This window comes from Ceratotherium simum, chromosome 17, assembly GCF_057802395.1.
Source record: "Ceratotherium simum simum isolate JZ-2026a chromosome 17, ASM5780239v1, whole genome shotgun sequence".
Lineage (NCBI taxonomy): Eukaryota > Metazoa > Chordata > Mammalia > Perissodactyla > Rhinocerotidae > Ceratotherium > Ceratotherium simum.
Window position 1 is genome coordinate 28,951,024 of NC_141916.1, and position 24,557 is coordinate 28,975,580.

The window sequence follows — 24,557 nt, forward strand, 5'->3', positions numbered from 1 at the left end:
GGCAGGTTGTGGTAAGGTGGAAGGATTTATCACTGATATTGCTTACAATTGCTGGTATACAGTGATATTAAAATGTAGACTGTATATTAGTAGATTACACTATTGTTTCTAAGTTATCTATAGACAACGCACCTCCTACTGCCTACACCAATTAGGAGTTCATTGCCACACCCTTGACATACCACTGACCAACACTATGGGAAGAATTAATGAAAAAGAAATATACATTAATGTAAAGAAAGAACTATCTCTTCTGACCCAACAGAGGAAATGATTAATATGAACGAGGAGAGGATGACATGGGTTGCTCAAGGGATTTGTGCTCCAGCATGCAGAATATTCATTATGTGCAGATACTTCAGAATTTTATTTCTAATAATTAGAGAACTTCCAAGCAGCTATCACCTATTTATCACATGAGAAAATTGAGACTCAGAGACTTGGTAATTATGCAAAGGATTCAAACTCCAGTCTATGATTCAGAAGTTCCTAATCTTTCTACTAAGCCTCATTGCCTCTTCAGCACCTACCTCATTTTAAAGGGGATTCTATTGGATAGTGCTCTATTTTTGGTTGGGAGTTGATATTTTTTATTTTATTTGTTTTGTTTGTTTGTTTGATTATGTCACTTATGAGATATTTTCTAAACTAATCGTTTCAAAAAGGGTTGGCCATTTTGTATACCTTCCTTAACAAGGAGTTATTGCACTACAGGAAGATCAGCTTGCCTCCTAGTGAAGCTGTATCTTGGAACACTCTTACTGTGTTAAAAAAATACTGAAATCAACCTTCAAAGTCTGGAGAAGGCACAAAGGTTTGTTAATTTACGAACACTAGATTTAGTGAGGACCAGGAATATTAGCATAAAGAGTTGGGGAATCATATCAGTTGTCTCCAGTTTCTTTATTCTTACTTTTGACATTTCACAGATCCATTAGAAATCCAGAATCTTTGGCAGGATAGAAAGGAAAATAAGGCAGGAGTCAAAGCGTACAATTACTTCATGCAGAGGGATTTTGTTTGAGGAAGAGCCCAGATAACATCTTCTAACAAGAGTAGGTCATTCACGGTGCAGTTTTGGGGTGGGCAGGTTGGGACCTTAGTAGCTGGCGTGAAGGAAAGGAAATCTGACACGGGAGGGTCAGATTCTGAGAAATAACCTGAAACTGTAGTAGATCCAGAAATTTACTAAGCACTGCACACTCTAGTTTTCAAAGAAGTATGCTAAACTTGGGTCTCGAAAAACTGGCATCAATACTGGTGATAATAATCATAACAACTATTTATTGAGTGCCTACTAAGGACAGGTGCTTTTCTTGTCCTCACAGCAACAACCCAAGGAAAGTTTTATTATCTTTAACCTATTACAAATGAGGTACAGAGAGGTTAAATAGCTTTTTCAAGATCACATTGCAAGTAGGTGAATGTATTTATATTTGAATTTGCATTTGTGTATCTCAAAGCCCGTCCTCATTCTAGCAGATCTCACTTGCTGAGGGCAATTAATCCTGTGAGTAGTTTATGGGCATGGAAAACAGGAATTTTGAAGATGCAACAAAGTTTTGAATCAGGCAGCCATCTGTTGTCATTCAGGTAGTTGAACTACTTTTAAGAAAGCGGGAAAAAATAAGACAGAAAAGGGTTCAAGGTTTAGCCTATGGTGAGCTAGGGTCGAGAAGGATTAGGTCAAATAATAGTGCCTGAGGCAAGTGAACCACGGGTTCAGGGTTCAGGGAAGGTTCCAGAACCCAAGTGTGAACTAGAGTACATATCAATAAATCAAGGCAGAAGCAGTCTTGGTACTGGCATGGTAAGAATGAGAGGAATATAGAGCTGAGTGGGCATCTCAACTGCATTTATGGATTCTACATTCCAACAGCTAGTGGATCTGAATCTGCATTTGTCAAGATTAATTTAAAGAAGGGTGGGGAGAGTTCATCTTTCATATTGATAATGTTCAGTTTGTACAACTGAACAGAATTTGAAATTGGAAAGAAAGTAAAACAGTCCTTCTGCACACCCCATCACAATTGTTAGTTCTCAATAATTAATTCATAATAACAGCTATGGAAAAGTTATCTAAGATGGTATTACTGTGTGTGTCTGTGTGTGTGCGCATGCGTATGTCTAGTTTTCTTTGACATGCACATGTATACTTGTTTTCTAAGGATCTTTGCTGTGCTAGTTAAATCTTCCATCTTGACGTCTGATTTATCTGACATTCACAGCTTTTGGAAATGTGGCAGAATAAAATAGGGATATTTTCTAAGTATATATTTTAGCATTGCTAGGACATCTGCATTGGAAAGTCTCATGTAATGTTACTATTAACTCATGAAATTTGGCAGGCATGCCTTTTTTATATTCTAGAATATTGTACTTCTATCTGGGTTTCTTGAAATCCTATGCTTTCTTGTCTGCTTCTAAAAGATAAAATGACAGCTAAAGTAACACTTGCTAAGCGAAATGTTTTGAGAATTTATATGTGATAGTTTTATGAATATTCTGTCAGGAGACATCTTGTGTGAATTCAGATTTTTTACTTTGACACATGATTGATTTTTTTTCCTGTAACATTAGACTTCAAGCAATATTAAAGGCAAAATAAATAAATAAAAAACGTAAAACAAAAAGGGTAACAGGATTACTGATGAAGATGTTTTGTTTGGTTTCTTTTATGACATAAATCATTTATCAAAGTCTTCAATAAGTCTGTCTTATAGCCTAAAGTTATAGTATTGCTAGCAACTTTCTTTAAAACACTTACTAGTTAATATTTTCAAAATACATAGATTGTGACACTTGGTAGGGTACGCATACATTATAATATGAATGGGAACTCTTAGGAATTATGGGAATGAACAAGCTGTTATCCACAGTAAATGCACAGTTGAGTTATAGGCTATGCTATTGATTATGAATTCAATGATAAACTGTTGTGCTGTTTTGTCATTGTTTTTAATAGTAGAAAGCTGGAATTGTAAGTTCTTTGAGTTCAAGGATAGTGTTTGATTTGCTCCCATTTTTTCTTTTTCACTTAACATAGTGCTTGGCAATCAGAAGATGCTCAATAAATAATTGTCGTAGTTTCTTAAATAGAAAAATCCAAATGATGTGATAACAGGCTAAGAGACCATCACAAGCATGAAATGTTTTATGTAATGAGCCATCATATTTCTCTTCTGATTTAAATGCTGATTCAAAACAGTAAAGGAGTGAGATTCTTTCTGACATGCAGAATGAGGCAAAGAATTAATCGAATCTCAGAATCAATCAACCACTAGATATGCATCAAGGGTTCTGTTTTACTTGTTGACATTCTCTGTTGCACCATGATTATCAAATGGTCTTTGTTATCATTTAGTGCTAAATGCACCAATTTTTTATACTTAGTCTTGGAGTGTCCTAGTCTTCAAAGCTTCAGAGATACTCTTGGTGCTGCCTGCCTCCCCCACCACCTCCTCTTTCCTCCCTCCCTCCCTTACCCCCCTTCTCCCTCCCTCCCCCCTTCTTCCTTCTTTCTTTTTTTCTTATTTTTTTTTACACTTCACTTTTTTTTTATACCTAACATACTTGATTTTGTAATTTAGTTTGTTTAGCTAGCTAGAGGTTTTAGTAAGGTAGTTTAAGAACAAATATCTCTTTTCTCTTTTTTTATTCTTATGTACAGTATAGTTCTTTAATTAGTAACCATACCTTTTCTTTGTAGCTTTGCTAGGCATAATTTGGCTTTGAAATGATCTTTGTATCTCTGATTATTGAAGTTTATTATCTGAACTAATGCTTCTAAGAAGTTGATGGTTATGCTATACATCCTGGGCTACTCTGGAAAGCATATTAGAAACAATCATAAAATTAATGCATTCATTCACTCAATAAACACAGTGAGGTTCCAATATGTGGAAAGTATTGTGCAGACACCGTTATAAGAGAGAGTTGATGAAGGCAAAGTGTCTATCCCTACAACCTAAGGGAGATTGCCTAAAGACTCAACCCTAAATTGACCTTTATAAGGTGCTAAAACACATGTTCTTGAAGCTGACAGTTATTTTTCATCCTAGGGAGGTTTCATTTGAGTAAAATAGCTTAAAAAGGCACTTACACTGATAATTTTGTCATTTATGTATTTGATAACATACTTGATAGAAGGACAGATTTGTTCAAACACGAGAATATGTCCTGGCATCTTTATCATTAAGGATATCTGTGTAGTATTTTTTTTAGGTTTGTAACATAGTAATCACTGTCCTGTATTGTGTTCTTATTACAACCAGGCAGTTTACAAATATTTACTTGTAGAAATAGAGTAGTATTGAGTTTATGAGTATGAACTGAGGTTAGATGTGAATTCAAATTCCAATACTGGCATTTATTACTCATGTGGAAAGTTATTAAGTTTTGTGAGCATAGATTTCTTTGTCTGTAAAAGGAGAATAATAGTATCTTCTTTTAAAAAGAGGTTAATTGATATAAGCTATGTAAAAACACATTGTAAATATAATACAATGTGTATGTATGTAATATGTATTTTATATATATGTGTATATATATATAATATTTCATGTAGTTTTTATGTCAGCTCTTGCTTTATTATTGTGTGCCAGGCACCTGCCCTCTGAGTTTTGAGACTTGGCTAATGTCAGCAACTGGGTTGCTGGAATTCAAACCCAGTTCTTTCAGACTCAAAAGCTGTTCCCTTTCTAATACACCACACCACTCTGTATTACAGTCAGTTCTCTCCCTAGCAGCAGAATGACAAAGCAATATGCTGATGGTGACTGTTCTTTTCAATTCCTCAAAGGAATTTATTATCTCAAAATGTTCTCCCAAATGTCTCACTATATTCTTTTTCTAAAAGTTTTTAACTCATTTTGGTTCATACTGGTTAGTGTTATACTCCAAATTAGCCTATATTCTTAACCTATAAACCTAATTTCTACTCTGAGGAAAAAATTACCATATAGCTATAAAGAGAATCTATATTAGCTTTTATTAAATGTAAAGCACAAAAGGTTGATCATTCCTTAGGAAAAAAAATGTGTGAATTTGTTTCAATACCCAAATGGTACTAAGGACTTTTTAAGCTGAATTTTTAGAGAAAGAAGGAAATATTACTATGCTTTATACTAAGAGAACTACAAGGGACTCTATGTTGTAGTACCCATCATCATCATCACCGCCACCATTTTAACAACAGTTCCAGACTTTAATGTGTTAAATCAATTGTGCAGTGTTCTGAAAGTCATTTGTTACTAAAAACAGTCTGAGTATTCATTTTTTCAAATGATTTACTATTTAAATTAAAAATTATTTTTTAAGGGGCCAGCCTGGTGGCATAGTGGTTAAGTGGCGCTCTCTGCTGCAGCGGCCCGGGGTTCGCAGGTTCGGATCCCGGGCATACACCAATGCACCACTTGTCAAGCCATGCTGTGGTGGTGTCCCATATAAAGTAGAGGAAGATGGGCACAGATATTGGCCCAGGGCCAATCTTCCTCAGCAAAAAGAGGAGGATTGGCATCGGATGTTAGCTCAGGGCTAGTCTTCCTCAACAAAAAAATAAAAATAAGAAATAAAAATTATTTTTTAAATTAGATGTGATTGCAGTTTATCCCAGTAATCATAGCATTGTCACTTATTTGTGTTTTTATGACTTCTTTGGTGAAAAGGTGGTGGAATTGCATATAGAAAGAGTCAGAAGTATATGCAAAAGAGTGAATTTTTTATTTGAATGCCACCTCTTTGGTTTCCATCAGAAAAAAATAATAACCCAATAAAACAATTTTGGGGTAACTACCGTATGCTGAAAATTTAAAGTATACATATATAATCAATTTCATCTATATAAATACTTATGTATATCTATAAACACACGTACACACAGGAAGGCTGTGAGCACTGAGGATAGTATTTGTACTAGTAGATCAGCATCTGAAATACTATTGCATTTCTGAAGAAAACAGAAGAAAATCCCGTGTTTTCAGGATTGTTAGAAAGAATTACATCATTTAAGGAATGATATTAGCAGAAATGATTTTAGCTATGCCACATTTTTAAGGGCATAATAATTTCACATTGACTACAGGATAGTTTTGAAAGCAAATTAATAATAAATGCTGACATTGGAGACTGAGAAAGAGTTATTTGCAATTTGACTTCTTCATTATGAGCCTCTCCCTTTGTTATTGTGCTCCCAATAAGTGTTTTTAGTGTTTTTAGTCCTGACTCTTTATTTTTCATTTTACAGTTGTATGATTGTAAAGGTATTTTGCCAAGTTCTTACCCTGTAAAACGGCCTATCCGATGCTTTCCAGTGTGAACTGCAACAGAGTTGCTAGTAATAACATTTAAGAAAATTAGTGATGTTAAAAAATATAATACAAATGGAAATCAAACTCCTTTTTATGAGGTTATTTAATTATTAATGATTCTTATTTACTTATATTCTAGAACACAAATCAATTTCACAGTGGCTATTGATTTTACAGCATCAAATGGTGAGTATTATGACTATCCCCTAATAAAAATTATCAGCAATTAAGTGAAAAATAAATATTTATTTTCATGAGGTTAGATCTTTTATTCCTACAGTTTCGTGTAAAATTCAGATAATTTTTCTTTTCTTTTTAATACGATGGAATAGTTTAGGTATAAGGAAGATATAAGAAATACAGCAAAAGTGTATAGTAGTTCCATTCAAATTTATTAAATATTGAAATATTCTCATTTTTGTTTCACATATTTTTTTTAAAAAAATCTTAGATCTAGTTAAGCTCATCGTTTACCCTGCTCCATTTCTTCTACCCTCCCTTCTCCGTTCATAACTGTGATTCTGAAGTGTGTCTAATTATAATCCTCATTTTTATAGTACTTTTGTGTATATTAATTTATAAAAATGCAATTCAAATACATGTACCTTATGCAACTTGCTTCGTTTTTACTTGATTATTTATTTTTAAGAATTGCTCTTGTTAACACATTTATATTTTAATGAATTCAGAGGGACTGTCTTATATTACCCCATGTATAGATATTCATAATTTGTATACTAAACATTTTAAGAAAGAAAAGATAATGGGCTTTTAATTTTATTTTGAAGCAACATTGTTTCAAATGGAGCAATCATTTGAAATCAGTTATTATGTATCATAAAAACAAAAATCTCAGTATTTAATTTTTACCAGAAGTTGCCATCAATCAATATTTATCTAGGTGTTTTTTTTTCCCAAAATTACTTACTGTACTTATGGCTGTCACATTATATTCCCTTGACCTCACATTGACTCACATTTCACAAAATAATAGAATTTCTAGGTAAGAAAGCATCTTAGAGATCACTTACTCCAACTGTCGTCTTATACAGATGAGAAAACTCAGATCCAGAGAATCTCTTTACTAATAAATACTTCTTGGTTTATTACCACTAGAATTAGGAATACAGATGAGGAGACCAAACTCTAATTCAGCTCATCTTATGACTTCAAGTTAATGATTTTTACTCATGTGTTTTATTCAGTAAAATATGAAACATAGAAATAACACCTAAAGTCCAACTGGTTTAAAATACTACCTTACGTTCACTGATGAACATTAGCACAACAACTAGAAGAGCAAAAATCTATTCAGTAGAAAGACATCAACTGCTGAAACTGACTTATAAAGAAATACACAGTTTGAATAGACCTTTAATAATAGATTGAATTCATAATAAAAAAAAAAAACTACCCACAAAGTTTCTCTGGGCCCAAGTCCAGACAGCTTCATTGGTGAATTCTACCAAGTATTTAAAGAAGAATTAATACCAATTCTTCACAAACTCTTCTAAAATATAGAAGAGGAGAGAACATTTCCCAGTTCATTCTATGAGGTCAGTATTACCTTGATAACTAAACCAGACAAAGACATCGTAAGAAGAGGAAAACGAAACGTCAATACCTTTTATAGCTATGGATATAAAAATCCTCAACAGAATATTAGCAAACTGAATCTGGCACCATATAATTTTATTTATTTATTTATTTTTTCCCCAAAGCCCCAGTAGATAGTTGTATGTCATAGTTGCACATCCTTCTAGTTGCTGTATGTGGGACCTGGCCTCAGCATGGTCAGAGAAGCGGTGCATCGGTGCACGCCCGGGATCCAAACCAGGGCCGCCAGCAGCGGAGCGCGCGCACTTAACCGCTAAGCCACGGGGCTGGCCCAATCTGGCACCATATAAAGAGAATTATACACCCTGACCAAGTAAAATTTATCCCGGGAATGCAAGGTTGGCTGAATATTCAAAAATCAAATAACGTTTTACACCATATCAGTAGAAGAAAATGTAAAAACCGCATGATCATCTCAATTGATGCAGAAAAAGCATTTGACAAAGTCAAAAATACTTTCATGATAAAAACACTTACTGAACTAGGAATAGCAGTTGACTTACTAACCTTATGAAGGGAAATATGAAACACCCATAACTAATACCATACTTAAGGGTGAAAAGCTGGATACTTTCCTCCTAAGATGGCGAATAGGACAAGAATGTGTGCTCTTGCTTCTTCTGTTCAACATTGTATGGGAAGTTGTGGCCAGGGCAATTAGGCAAGTGAAAAAAAAGATATCCAGATTGAAAAGGAAGGAGTAAAACTATTTCATTTGCAGATGACATAATCTTATATATAGAAAAACCTAAGGAATTCACTAAAAATCTATTAGAACTAGTAAATGAGTTCAGCAAGATTGAAGGATAGAAGATCAGTATATAAAAATCAATTCTTTTTCTATACCCTTCCAATGAATGATCTGAAAATGAAATTCCATTTATAATAGTAATGAGAAGAATACAATACTTAGAAATAAATTTAACAAACTAAGTGCAAGACTTGTACTCTAAAGACTGCATTCTGAAAAAAATTGTTGAAAGAAACTAAAGCTCTAAATAAGTGGAAAAACATGCCATGTTCATCAATTGGAAAATTCAACAATGTTAAGATGGCAATATTTCCCAAAGTGAAAGACAGATTCACTGCAATCTCTATCAAAACCTGAAAGGCCTTTTTTGAAGAAATGGATAACTGACCCCAAAATTCACATAGAGTTTCAAAGGACCCAGAAGAGCGAAAGCAGATTTGAAAAAAAAGAACAAAGTAGGAGGAGTCACACTTCACATTTTTAAAACTTAATTACAGTGCAACAGTAATGAAGACACTGTGATGCTGGCATAAAGATAGATGTATAGATCAATGAAATAGAATCGAGATTCCACAAATAAACTCATGTGTCTAAGGTTAACTGATTTTCAGAAGGGTGCCAGGACAATTCAATGGGGAAAGAATAGTCTGTTCAACAAATGGTGCTGGGACAACTGGAAAACCACACGCAAAAGAATGAAGTTAGACCCTTACCTCACATCATGTACAAAATTAACATGAAATAGATCAAAGATCTAAAGGTAAGAGCTAAAATAATAAAATTATTTGAAGAAAACATAGGGATACATCTTCATGATCTTGGATTTGGCAATTAATTCTTAGATATGACACCAAAAACATGAGCAACAAAAGAAAAAATAGATAAACTGAACTCCATCCAAATTAAAACCTTTTATGTTTCACAGGACACTATTCACAAAGTGAAAAGACGAACCACAGAATGGGAGAAAATGTTAGCAAATCATATATCTCATAGGGGACTTGTATCCAGAATGTATAAAGAACTCTGTTAACTCAATAAAAAGACAAATAATCCAATTAAAAAATGGAATAGACGCTTCCCCAAAGAAGATATACAAATGACCAATAAGCACATGAAAAAGTTACTTGGCATACTTAGGCATCAGGAAATGCAGATCAAAACCATAATGAGATACTATTTCACACCCACTAGGATGGCTATAATCCAAAAGTCAGATAACAACAAGTGTTGGTGAGGATGTGGAGAAATTGTAATGCTCATACACTGCTGGTAAGAATGTAAAATGGTACAGCCACTTTAAAAAACACTTTGGCAGCTCCTCAAGTTGTTACACACAGAGTCACCATATGACCAGCAATTCCACCTCTAGATATATACACAAGAGAGGTGAAAACATACGTCCATGGAAAAACATATACACCAATGTTTATAACAGCATAATAGCCAAAATGTAGAAACAACCCAAATGTCCATCAACTGATAAATGGATGAACAAAATGTGGTATATTCATAACAATGGTGGAATACTATTCAGCAATAAACAGAAATGAAGTATGAAGTACTGATACATACTAGAACATAGATGAACCTTGAAATCATTATGCTAAGTGAAAGAAGCTAGTCACAAAAGACTACATGTTATGTGATTCTGTTTATACGACATGTCCAGAATAGGCAATTTAATAGAGACAGAAAGTAGATTTGTCGTTGTTTAGGGCTGGGGTGGATGGAATGATAAGGGAGTGATAGTTAATAGGTATGAGGTTTCTTTTTGAAGTGATGAAAATGTTCTAAAATTGACTGTAGTGATGGCTGTACCTATCTGTGAATATACTAAAAGTCACTGAATTGTGCATTTTAAATGGGTGAATTGTAAGTTATGTGAATTATATCTCAATAAAGCTTTTTGAAAAAGAGTCTATTCAACTGTGATATTTCACAAAGGCATAGTTTACCTCTAAAACAAAATCAGATATAGTTTGATAATATTTAGGATTTAAAATATTACAAAATCCTTAAGTAAAGGATTATAGCTATGAGTAAGGACTATGGAATCTGATTGCCTAGATTCATATTTTAGTTTTACCAATTATTACTGTGTGATTTGGGGCAAGTTATTTAATCTGAAAAATAGGTAGAATAAAAGTACCCATGTTATAAGCTTGTTGAAAAAAGATTAAGTGAGATATGAAGTAAGGTGTTCAATACATGTTAGATGCCAAGCTATTATAATTATTATTGTTATTCATTGGGCCCCAATATTATCAACCTACTACAAGTTCCTTCTTCCTATGTTACAGAGACAGAGGTCGTACAAACATGGTTCTAGATTCAAGGGGTTGACTATTAATTTGGCAATTTTTTAATTGCCAAATCTTGTGGTGCAGAACACAAGAGCCATAATAGGAGGAAAGGAAAGACAATAAGGGCTGGCGCAAACAAGGAAGATTGTCTGGTGCATGTGAGACGTAAGCTGGAGGAGAAGAAAGTGAATTTCAGGACAGGGTGGCAACTTGAGAGGTAGGGTTGGGAAGGAAGGTATCATTAGTGGTACAGTGAAGAGACTGGTCTGGGTGAAGATACTGGAAGGAGATAGGCAACGTCTTTGAATGGGTAGGATCAGGCCCTGCTATGCATGATAGGCTAAGAAATTGAGACATGCTGGGGTATTAGTAGTATTTTTATTTTAACTTCTTAATGGTTTTGTTAGTGAAATAGAATTAGTTGCCATATTGCAACCATTGGGTAATGACTCTTTCCTGAGACATTCCTGAGCTGTAGAAGATTTACACCTCAAAGGGGCAGAGAAAGGATTTACAATTATAAGTTTTCTAAAGTTAATGCTCTAAGAAAAGGGAAGTCAAGGGCCTGTAGTCAGGAGAAACCTGTCTAAAGTTTAGTCAAGCTGAGGGACACATTAAGGCCATCTTGGTCAGAAGACACTTTTTTAGAAATTGTGTCATGTGGAACCAGCCCTTGAATGCTGATAACCCTTTGGAAATATAAATGCATTTGTACAATAAATTATTTTTAAACCAAAAATGTTCTGAGTCTAATTATATGTATTATAAACCAAGGGGAGATCTCTCCTTTCTTTTGTTTCTCTCTGGATCTCAAGTGCTTATTATTATTATTTTTCCTTATCAGAAAAGCACTATGCCCTGAGGCTTTCCTTCTTCAGGCAATGTTTTAAGGCCGAATTGAGCTTTGTGTGCTGTTACAAGTCCCATTTAACTTCCCATTTTCACTTAAGAAACTAAATGGACTTTCAGGCTGCCTTTGTGCTGGTAATTAGGGCAACTCAGTGTGAATCTCAGTGTGTTTGAGTGGTAGCACATATATTACTTTCTCTCAAATTCATCTCTATTCAAATGCAACATTCTACATAGTATAAGCTTATTGAAAATTCAGAACCTTGTGGATGACCCAGACAATAACTACAGTCGTAAACCTTACATTTCTATGGTGCTTTATTATTTTTAGTCATTTCCACACATATAATCTCATTTGTTCTCCCAGTAAACACTGTGGTGGGATTTATTGCAGGCATTTTATAGATGTTGTCCTGCAAATGGCAAGACTCCAGTTTGGGCCTTCTGGCTCCTAGCTTAATGTCTAGTTAGAGACTCTGAATAATTTTTCAGATCTAGATATTTAATTAGCTTGAAGGTGAAAATCACTATGCTCTCCTTTTCCATAAGTGATAAATTGGGATATTTCTCAAATATTCAATTTATGTTTGTGGTACAACTTTAGGAAGGCCTCAGAATTATTGAAGCCCATTAAATCGAGTGGGTCCTCTAATGATTATAGGCATAAGGATTCAAGCTAAAGGCACATGATTCTTTTTTTTTTTAAATAAAGATTACAGTAAAATAAGATTAACAAAAGTACATTTATACTTCTTCTGGAACTGCAACTCAAGAATAGCCTGTGGCATTGACAATGAGGAATAATTTCTAGAAAGTCTGCATATGCTTTGGCGTATCTTTGGGAAACTTTCTACATGTCTGATATAATGTAATAAATATTTCCATGTTAATATCCATCCAAAGAGAAGCTATTTGACACACGATGGATGTAGACAGAAAAGATAATTTTAAATATTTCATTCTGAAATAGATATCAAGAAAAATATTGTCAAAAAAAGTACATCTTTAGCCTGATCTCTCATGTTTGAAATATTTTTTCTGTCTTCAGGCAATCCTGCCCAGCCCACTTCTCTCCACTACATGAATCCTTACCAGCTGAATGCCTATGGGATGGCACTGAAAGCAGTGGGAGAAATCATTCAAGATTATGACAGTGATAAAATGTTCCCAGCTTTAGGTTTCGGTGCAAAACTGCCTCCAGATGGAAGGATATCTCATGAGTTTGCTTTGGTGAGAATATATCACAGCGATTTGATATTTTGAAAAAAATAATATATCGGATCTTTTAGTATTGGTTTGCTGCTTATGCTTTAGTCAATCGTGTAGCAAGCTTTTGTGACTGTAGACTCAGCTCAATATTGGTAAATGATTGATAAAGATGTGTGATGTTAAGGGAAAAAAAGACAGCTAAATAGATTAGCAATAAATCTATTTAAAGTGCATCTGATTTATAAAAAGCAGATGTCCTATGGTTCTCTATTGCTGCCTAACAAACCTCCCTAAAACAAGAGGTGCAAACCAACACCTTTCCATTGTGTTCATGATTTGTGGGTCAGAAATTCAAGCAGAACACAATGGAGGATGGTGCATTTCTTCGGAATGTCTGGGGCTTCACCTGGGGATGGCTTGATTGGCTAGAGATGGCTGGAATTGTTTGACTAGAGCTGTATATCTGGGCTTCATTCTGGCTGTCACTTGGATTCCTCAGTTCTTCTCGATGTCATGTCTCCTGGGACTATCATGTCCTCTAACATGGCTTCTTTGCTCATGTCTGATGCCCAAGCTGGGTTGGCTGAAATAGCTGGGTTGCCTGGACATTTCCTTCTCTTTCTGCATACTGTCTGCCCATGCTGTTTTCATGGGCTTCATCACAGTACGGTGATCTCATGGTAGTCAGATTTCGTACATGGCAGCCAGCTTCCCCAGAGTGAGTATTCTAAAAGTCTGCGGCAGAGGTTACCAAGTTCTTTATACAATAGCCTTGGAAGTCCCAGAATGCTGCTTCTGCCACATACTCTTGGTCAAGCGAGTTCTAAGGCCAGTCCAGTTTCAAGGTAGGGGAAGTAACCTTCACCTCTCAATGGGAGGAGTATCAAAGACTGTGTGGCTATCCTTAATCTATCATCTTCTAAAATGATATTTCAAATTTAAAGGATTAGTTACAGCTGGAATTAATGTCTTCAAATGTGAAGCAATACTTATGACTATAGTTAATTATGATTTCAGTATAATGGAATAGATGTGAATGGAATAATTATTTCTCTAGTTAATGTTTAATTTACATAGATCTACTTCTGTATTATATGGTTACAGATAAGCAATGTGCTGCAGTCTGCCTTCAAAATAAACTCCACACAGATAATGCTTGTAGGCCCAGTCAGCCTTATTCTTACTTACACTTTCTGATAAAATAATGGGAAAATCAATATAGAAAAGGTTAGCTATCATTTTGGAAAAAATTTAGCTTTTCCTAATAGAAGTGCCCTCCTAGCCTACCCTCTGTGTGTTGTAGAAGGTAAACTCTCCCATCACCAATGTCTTTTAGGTCTTTGTTTGTTGTTTTTATTCTTATTACAAAAGCAATGCATGATCATTATAGGGATTTTTTTTAAGTTCTCCAAGCAAAATAGACAAAAGTAAATACTAATATTACCATTTATTAATTACTGAGTATAAAGCTAAGTACTTTACACTTGTTTTCTTATATAATCTGTATAAAGTTCCTGTGTGTTACATAGGTCATGGCTGTCACATTGCGCCAGTCTAGCAAGTGCCACTCATATTGAATACAGTAAAAAGACTGCACTCAGCTCAGAGGCTCAGAGGTTAGCCAGGGTTCCAGGGGACTTGAACCCAGATCAGTCTTATTTTAGAATCCATTCTCTTAACCACTACTAATCCACATTTTATAAAAGTACCTACCTGTAATATTATCTCTCAGAAATGTGCTTTATTAACACCATGACGTATATGTGTATATATACACACACACACATGCACTTTCAGAAGCTTTTAAGTGATTAGATTTCATCTTCCTTAAATAAATTTTAAGAGCCATATTTTTGCATTTTTATTTCTATATTTATTCTTGCTTTTCTATTTCATCGCCCACACAATTTCGGGAAAGGTTGCTGGAGGGTTTAATTCTTTCTTCCATGAAATAGCCCACATGCCACATTCCCGATGTCATATAAAAATGAATATCTGTTGGGATTTTGTAGTGTCTTAGAGAATTAAAATCTCTCAGGAACTTATAAGACCATGAAAATCACTCATGTGATCTTAAGTCTTAAATGCCTCAGGAAAAAGGTCATGAGCTATTTTAAAGCCTAAGAAAAGGAATAATTATGTTAAGCTAAATGAGGTTTATTAATTTTCCTCCGCAAGTGTCTTCTCAACCTCGTGTATGATTTTTTTTCCTTTCTCTCTCCCTCTAATCCTCTCCTCTCTACTTTTCCTATCTCTACATTCATTCCTTATAACCAAACCTATGCAAATATCTACTGCTAAGGAAGGATTTTTTTTTTTATTATTTGCGTCTTAAATGGTTCTTTGATCCCAGCTCAAATACTTATAGGATAGAGATCATACCCTTTTAAATTTATGAAAAATAGTCTCACAAATTGATGATGAAAACAACAATGATGATAGTGATAGTAATGCCTCAAATTTAATATTACCTAATGATTATATTAGTTTAATTTTTTTCAAAGCACTCTTGGTTTTCTTGGATAAGAAAGGCAAACAAAGGTTAAGTAGGTCTTCAATGAGATAGTATTTGATTTGATTTCTATTAAAGTATTCTGTGATAACCTCATCTAAATAATTGCAATATATATCTATAGGTGCCAAAAATGGCAAATATAAAAACCTCAGTCCCATGTCAATCTGGCAATTAATGTACTACCTGATGTTAACAAACCCTCATATTTCCATGGTAAGAATTTGTGATATATATTGACAACCATTAATCTATTTATCACACCAAGTTCAAACAATCTTTGAGATACCAAGGGAGGCCTTTTTAAAAATTAAATCCTGGTGGGTGAGTTTTGGGTTAGCACCAATGTTGAAATTGAGCTTTGCTCAATCAAAAGGGTCTCAGGAAAACCCCAGCTTTTCATGTGAAATATGTATAAGAACAGATATAGTGGGAAAAGGAAAGGAAAAATGTCCTAGAATCACCATGTTAGCACTTTTGGCTATGAAAAGAGTAAGTCATTGCTCTCCTCTCGTTGTGATTCTCGATAACTCCTTATGTTGGTGTTAGAACTGAAAATACCATAGTGTAGGGCATTAGAGGCAGTACTTCTACTGGGCGTGTGGCCAGTGACCCTTAAAAGAAGGTCTTCTGCATTGATCAGTAGAGAAATGCTACATCTGTCCAAGTGGTTTCTCCTACTAAATATCTAAAAGCACTTGCATACTTTTCTCTTATTTTGGCATTTATAGAAATCTGTGCAATTTAATATTTATGTGTATGCCTTTTCTCCCAACTAGATGCTAATAATTTGATAACCAAGGGTCTTTAACACTGTATGCATAAAATAGAAGCTCAATAGATGTTTATTTATTGAATAAAAGGGAGATTGCGCTTAGCTTTTCCCCACTCTAAGCAATCTCTAGACAGTAACAGATGCATTTCAAAGAGTAAAGCAACAGCTCGTCACAGCTTCTCTTCAGCATTTCCTCGGCGTGTTAGCCCTGCTGAAGGCTGTTACAGGCTGGAGGCATTAACAGAGACTATAGGATTCTCTCTCAAAACTGAATCTAAATCCCCAGGAAGCCAAATGGAGGGAAAAACGGGTAAGAGCTGAACACTCCCCCCTTAAATCTGCGTGGTGGAGTCATTGCTCGTTTTGAATTCTGTTCTTTATACATTCTATGTGTTCTACAAATTAACATTCATTATTTGATAAATGGAAAAGATTGTGAATTAAAAGGGAAATATAAAATAGGGCATCCATTGCCCTCTTTATTAACAAACAAAAAATTGAATGCACTTATTTTCAAAAGCGTCCTGTGTTTTGCTTTTGTACTAGATCCACACATAAGCCTATTTTAATTTGTTTTAACAAGCAAAAACTAATTTCCTTCATAATTATTTTAAGAAACAAGTTTTAAAAAAGACAAAACTCTTTTTATAACTCATTACAGCTCTATCATTTAGAGGAAAATCTCATTTTAATGGTTGTAAATGATTTAAAAGAATCCTGATAGAATGCAAAGCATATATTAAAAAGAACGTATAATTTTATGTAATAAAGTATTCTTATCATCCAAGGCATATGAGGAAATCTTAGAACAATTTATTATGGAATTAGAACTAATGCAGAAATCAGTGCTTTAAATATCCCACAATGGTGAATAGAACATCCAATAATTATCATTCCACTAAGATAAATGAAGTGGTGAGAAAAATGGTGACTTTGGTAATTTCAATTCCAGAGGAGTAGAGGAAATACATAGTCTTATAGAAATATAAACCCCCAGTCAAAATGTTAAAATGATCAAAAAGTAGCTCAGAACTATCCTGGTTTATAATTGTTCCCTTAAGGCAGATGTATAATACATTTTTATAAGCCCAAAATCAATAATGAGTTTTAATTTTAATTAGCTTCATACCTTACCCAGGGAAAAGAACATTGTAAAATTTTATTTAAAGGAAGGTTAAATAGGTCAGCTCAGGTTAACATCAAAACCAACCTTTAACTGCTTTGTGCTAAATATTAAACTTTTACATTTTAATTTCAGTCAATTCATGTAACCATTTTCATAAAATAAAGACTTTTATTATTTTTATGTTTTTAAAGATTTTTGTGAGGGTTAATTAATAAAGCGTTTGAAGAAAAGACAAAATTAAAAAGCGAAAGTGGGTGTAAATCTCTGGCTCACAAATGAAAAAATTGAAGTGGTTGGTAACATCTGGCTTAGTTTTCTAAAATTCCCAATCTTTCAAAATGCCTAGGATTTCATAACAAGGTGCCTGGTGGTGGTGAAGAGATTGGGCTCTGGAGTTAGACTACGTAGGTTCAAATATTGGCTTTCTCACTGGCGGCGTGTGACTTTGGGCACAATATCTAAGCTCTCGGTGCCTCAATTTCTTCATCTGTAAAGTGGAGATGATGATAGTATTTTATCTACTTTTTTAGGGTTGTTATGAAAATAATATAATATGTGTAAATATTTTAATATAAAGCTTGGTATATAGAATTCAACAAATTTGAGTTATAAATTACTAGTCACTTGTGATTGTTCAGGTAAAAACATACATGCTAAAATTATTGCTATGTTAAAATATGCTTACTGAATATAAGTTCATGTGCTCTGCTTCAGTGGCCTGGGTTCGTGGGTTTGGATCCCAGGCGTGGACCTACACACTGCTCATCAAGCCATGCTGTTGCGGCATCCCACATACAAAATAGAGGAAGATTGGCACAGATGTTAGCTCAGGGCTAATCTTCCTCAGCAAAAAGAGGAAGATTGGCAACTGATGTTAGGTCAGGGTGAGAATTTTCCTCAGGAAAAAAAAAAAATACAGTTACTGTGTTTTAAAATCTATCTACCTTTTTTTTTTTTAAAACTGTGCCAGTTTTCCTCTATTTTGTACGTGAGTCGCCGCCACAGCACGGCCAACAAGTGGTGTAGGTCCACACTCAGGATCCGAACCTGCAAACCTGGCCACCGAAGCAGAGTACACCAAACTTAACCACTATGCCACGGCACTGGTCCCTCTATGCATATTTTTATATCCCCCCATCTTCCAGAGATGGAGCCTGATTCCCCTTCCCTTGAGTGCGGACTTCACTTAGTGACTCATTTCTAGCAAATAGATTAAAGTAGAAGTAATGGTATGGAACTTATGAGACTGGCTCATAAAAGGCATTAGGGCTTCCTCTTTGCTCTCTCTCTCGGGTCGCTCATTCTGGGGAAATTAGCGGCCATGTTGTGAGAACACTCAGTCAGCCTTATGCACAGTTCAGGTTGGCCTCATGCCAGCAGCCATGTAAGTGAAGCAGATCCTCTGACTTTGGTCAGGCTTTCAGATGACTGCAGCCTGGGTCCATATCTTGACTGCAAGCTCTAGAGAGATCCTGAGCGACAACTACCTGACTAAGCTGCTCCTGGATTCCTGACACCCCAAAAATGTGTGAGATAATAAATGCTTATTGTTTTAAGCCACTCATTTTGGGGGTAGTTTTCTACATGTATAGATAACTAATACACAGCCTTATTTATGTTATTTGTGGAATCTGAACTAGGAGAATCAAACCCAATAATAACAGAGCATTCAATGTATGAAAAAGCTAGACTAGGTCTCCAGGTTCAAAGTTGCCCTTCTGGATGCCATCTCTAGAATAAGAACTTCTTGGTAGCAAGCTCCATTTCCCTTGAACAACATGGATATGTTTCTTTGATTTTTTTCCTTTTATCTTGTCTTGATATGTCTCAGATCAAATTACATTCCCTCTGAACGCTTGTCCAGTTGAGGTTATCATTTGGGGCTTGAAAATGTGCGTGTAGCAGATATTTCACGTTTTTCCTTTTGTAAAGTAAACCTGTTTGAATTGATAGCATTTTTTTCTGGTTTTAGTACATGTCACTGCAGAAAAATCGAACATATAGAGTACTTTAAAGAATGAAATAAAAGTCACCAATTATATAACCATCTAACGCTAACCACTATTAATATTTTGTTTACTTCTTTTCAGGATTTTGATATGTTCATCTCTATATGTACACAGACCTGTGTAAAACTAAGATACTATTAATTATAAAATGTTGTGATATTCAGCTTGTCAAGATTATTTAGAATTTTCTCCTGCCCTTTTTTTGTATCTGTTTTTAATGATTGCATGTTATATCAACATATCACAATCTACATAGTATATTGTAATGTATTGTTGACCACTTAATTTATTTTTTGTTGTTGTTATTAATATATAAATGAGTGTTCTTCCAAAAAAATCTTTATGAGTAACAATGTGTATTATTCTCTTTTCCAGTTGATCTTTATTGACACTATTACTTTTTTACTGTTTTTTGCCTGTAACTTTCTACAGAATGGGAACCCTCAAAACCCCTACTGTGAAGGCATTGAGGGGGTCATGGAGGCTTATTATAGGAGTCTGAAATCTGTACAACTCTATGGGCCAACCAACTTTGCTCCTGTAATTAATCACGTAGCCAGGTAAGTGGAAGTAGACAAGATATTTATTCTAGTGTACCGGACCACAGTGAAATCGTAACATTATTGCTAGCGTGACTCCGCATGTAAAAGTTGCTTTCTTCTAATTCACCTCCAAGAAAGTGAGGAAAAAGATATACAGTAGAAAGAGTCTCCATTGAGCTATCATGATACCTTGCTAAGAACTTTACATCAAAATCTCAAGTGAAGAAATATATACTGGGTTATGTTAGGACTTATATTTCTTCAACCAAGGAAAATGTGTGTTTTTTTTTTTGAAAAGGCACCCATGAGAGCATAACAAGATCGATCATGCTCTCAACTGTACATCATTTATGTCTAATATTACATTCCATAGTAACATAGAGAAAATAAGAGACTGAATTCCATAAAGATGACTGAAGACTTTCAGTGGTATATAGGGCACATTATTTTAACCTCTCTGAAATTAATGTAATAGCTAATTTTATAAATTCCCAGAGCTCTACCTGTATATAGTACATAGTATTGAGATCAGGGTATAATTGCTTATGACTCCAGGTACACGTTCTGGAAAAAAATGTTAAAAAGTAAAAATCTATATATGCTTACTTATCATTTTTTTTATTAGTGCATAAATAAATTAGACATCATTTTTAAAATCTCTAAAGTTTGGCTTGACCCAGTTGAAAATCCTATGAAACTCTGCCTTATGGTTAGATAATCAAAAAAGCATAGCTCTTGTATCTTGTATCCTTCTGAATTCGTAACCAGAGCTTGAAAAAATACTGCATTCAGATCGGTTTATCAATGTACAGGCAATATGAAACCTCAGTTCTCTGTTTGAAGGTTCTGGTTCTATACTGTCTCCCTATTGGACATCACCAACAACTTAAATGTGTTCTACTTTTCATTATCTGGGACACAGACAAGATGCTAAAATACTGCTGCACTCAGGGCTGACCCCAGTGGACCTCTCCTGTGGAACTCCACCTCGGGTTGACAGTGATACATTGATGATCATTCTCTGAGTATGACCCTTTAGCTCAAGTTTTTCAAATATTTTCATCTACAATCTGTACTAAGTTATGAATTTTACATCTCAACTCTGTACACACATAACTAAAAAAAGATTATTTATGAAATAATATTTATCCTTATCTCATATTTTCTCTTTATTTCTAGGGCATCCTATTGTTTTCAATTCCTTTTTCTAGTGCAGATCTTGACCCACAAAATTGATTTCAGAATCCACTAATGGGCATTACCTGTAATTTGAAAAACACATCCTAGCTTATTGTATTAGCCTATATTAGTAGTGTTATCTATATTCTATTTTCCTAGTTTTTTGATGGCTGTCAAATAAAGCAGAATCCAAAATAATTTTAATGCAAGATAAATTATAGTTGGCTCTCTCTCTCACATACTATCATACAGATCACTGTTTTTTGTAAAAACATAAGAGAAAAATGATAGGATCTATTTTGTGTGAACTGGTGCTAGTTATAAATGTTCTTATCAGTGCTTACTAATTAATTTTGTATTTTTTGTCTTGGTACATCTCTACTATAAAAGTTAAGCTTGTAGATAAAATTTCTAGGTGCATTTCTATATACCGTTTAAAACTGTAGGCTCTGTTCTGTTACTAATTTTTATGTTTTGTCCAGCATTTTTAAAATTCTCAAATATAGGGGTAGTTGCCAGCTAACACTTTCAGACTCTTTGAAAATAATTTATGGTCTAATAATTCTTTATTATTATTTTTTAATGAGAGAAAATAAGAAACACAGTAAGATACAGCTTTGGGGGAGTCATCTTTTCCTTCCAATACAATTTGAATATCTCTTATTATGAATCTGTATAAGAAGTACCTTTCTCCTTTCTTTTATCTTTGAGAGTTATGTTTAATTTTATTTTTAAGGTTTTATTAAGACAGACAATTTCTGTCTGACCCAAAATTGTCATCCAAAAAATTTATCAACTAACAGACAAGCTACTATTTGTTTCTAAATCAAGAGAAGTGCCGGGCTGGCCCCGTGGCTTAGCGGTTAAGTACATGAGCTCCGCTGCTGGCGGCCTGGGTTCGGATCCGGGCGCACACTGATGCACCATTTCTCCGGCCATGCTGAGGCCAGGTCCCACATACAGCAACTAGAAGGATGTGCAACTATGACATAACTATCTACTGGGGCTTTGGGGATAAAAAGGAGGAGGATTGGCAGTGGATGTTAGCTCAGAGCCGATCTTCCTCACAAAAAAAAAAAAAGAGAGAGAGAGAGAAGTGCCAAAGTTACAGTGTATATGACCTCTATTTATATAAAACTCCCAATGCATTTTGTCACTCTTAAATGGATTTTAACAGTAGTTCACCACGCCCAGTGTATAGGAGATAAGTACTCAATGAACGTCTGATAAATGAATTCTGTATATGTTAAGATATTTGTCATTAAAAATTATTTTTTGCAAAGTCAAAAGCAAATACATATTTGTACTTTTTTCTTTGCTTGATTTTTTTCCCCTTAAAAAGTGTATTTTCTATATTAGTAAAAGCTTTGTTATTTATAATAGTTCTCTATAAGCACTTTGAAGAATGCTCATTGCTTTTTCTTTCGAAGAATAATAATTTTAAGCACATGCTCATTTTTAAAACTGAAATTTATGTAAAACTATTGACTTTTGAGAAGATATAATGAGATAACAATATTGTGAAATAGTCAAGACCCAAGGCATCAAGTTTACAAAACTTGAAGGTTTTATGTGTTATTTGGAGGCTTTCCAACCCTCTCTCTCTAATTTCCTGCTTTCCCAGTCCTCGGTTCACAGAGCTGTCCGGAGAACAGCATTTCAAATGATGTAAAAATCCTACTCAACATCTGTTGATGCCTTGTCCCAAATTTAAGTCCAAATACTTTAGTTTGATATTCAAGAACTTCCAGTATCCAACTACCTCCCACTCATCCAAGCTCATTTCCCTCCACATTCTCCCAAATGTGCTGCACTTAAGTCATAGAGAATCGCTACTTCTTCTGGTCTATAATGTCACTCCATGTCTACCTCTGTCACCGCACTTACTAATTTGATCCTACTCCATTTTTACTTGTAGATCTTTTCCACATTAAAGACAGGAATTTTGGCTTAATCATATATATCTAAGAATAGAAAACACAATACTTTGCATATACTGAGAAATCCACACCTGTTTCTTCAATTGAACTTTCTGTCTACTATACATTATGGGTACATTTTAATAAGCAAGGTTATAATAGGAAACTAAAGAAACTGTTAATGATAATGCTTAGTCAATCTCAATGATCTGTGGAAAATGCAATTGTGATTGATACCTACTGTATCAGTCAGGGTTTTCCAGAGAAACAGAACCAATAGGATATATAGATATACATATATAGATAAAGAGATTTATTTTAAAGAATTGAGTCATGGAATGGTAGGGGCTGGCAAGTCAGAAATTTGTAGGGCAAGCTGGCAGGTTGGAAATTCAGGCAGGATTTGATATCGTTGTAGTCTTGAGTCAGAATTCTTTTTTCTCTGGTAAACTAGTTTTTGTTAAGGCCTTCAACTGACTGGATGAAGCTCACTCACAATGTAAAAGATTATCTCGTTTACTTGAAGTCATCCAATTGTAGATGTTAACTACATCTACAAAATACATTCACAGCAACACCTTGGTTAGCATTTGACTAAATAACTGGATATTATAGCGCCACGTTGATACATAAGACTTACCATCACAGCTACCACAAGAGAAATGTGTTACCATTATGTTGTAAATTGAAAACAAATTTAAAATCAGATAAATATTTTCAAGTCATTCTATATATGAACTTAATAATATATGTAATGTCTGTAACACTGTTTAAATCTCATTAATTAATAATAGTAGGAAGAAAAATGTTAAGGAAATCATGTATTTATAGATATGTGGTTTGAATAAAAGAGAGGTTTACTCATCCCCTGACTAATTTCATTTTCCTCTTAGATACGGTAATTATCATTTTTACATTCCTATTTAGGTAATTTTTTCAAAGGTTTCTTTTCATCTAAAATTCTACCGCAGTAATTTCAAATTATTTGAAATAGGTTTTGTTGGTATATTTTATCAGCTTATTACTTCAAAAATAAAACTAATACACCAGTGAAAATATCAATTCTCTTTTCAGGCTATCATGAAAATTTCCCTGTTTTCTTCACTTACCTTACGTAATATTCATTGTTTCTTAATTATTAATCATTTCTTTCCTGTGCCTAACCAGTTACTTGTTTTGAGACTGTCACATTTCAGTTTTTAATTAAAGAGGGATCTATCAATTTCTAAATATTGACTAAACTTTTGTATTTTTTTCTTTTTTTCTGATATTGAGAAAGTTCCAGGACCCAGATAATGAGCTAAAATTAATTTTCATTTTTCAGGAAATAACATTTCTTTATTTTAGAATTTCTACAACTAAATTTTAAAATTAATCTAAAGAATGTGTTATATTTTATCTCTTCCATCTGTATGATTTATAATAATAAAATCAAAACAACAATCATTATTCAAT

At 34.2% G+C, this 24,557-nt stretch overlaps 1 protein-coding gene and 1 long non-coding RNA gene across 2 annotated transcripts in view; one reads left to right on the forward strand and one right to left on the reverse strand.

Moving 5' to 3' along the window:
• CPNE8 (copine 8) overlaps window positions 1–24,557 on the forward strand; it is a 204,262-nt gene that overhangs the window by 153,554 nt on the left and 26,151 nt on the right. Inside the window, exons 14-16 of the mRNA XM_004441153.3 lie at window positions 6,448–6,494; window positions 12,880–13,061; window positions 19,895–20,022. Coding sequence (XP_004441210.1) covers window positions 6,448–6,494; window positions 12,880–13,061; window positions 19,895–20,022 — 357 coding nt within the window. The remainder of the gene's footprint in view (window positions 1–6,447; window positions 6,495–12,879; window positions 13,062–19,894; window positions 20,023–24,557) is intronic.
• The window catches only part of LOC147914763 (uncharacterized), a 108,665-nt gene that overhangs the window by 33,115 nt on the left and 50,993 nt on the right, over window positions 1–24,557 (reverse strand). The gene's annotated exons all lie outside the window — the stretch shown is intronic.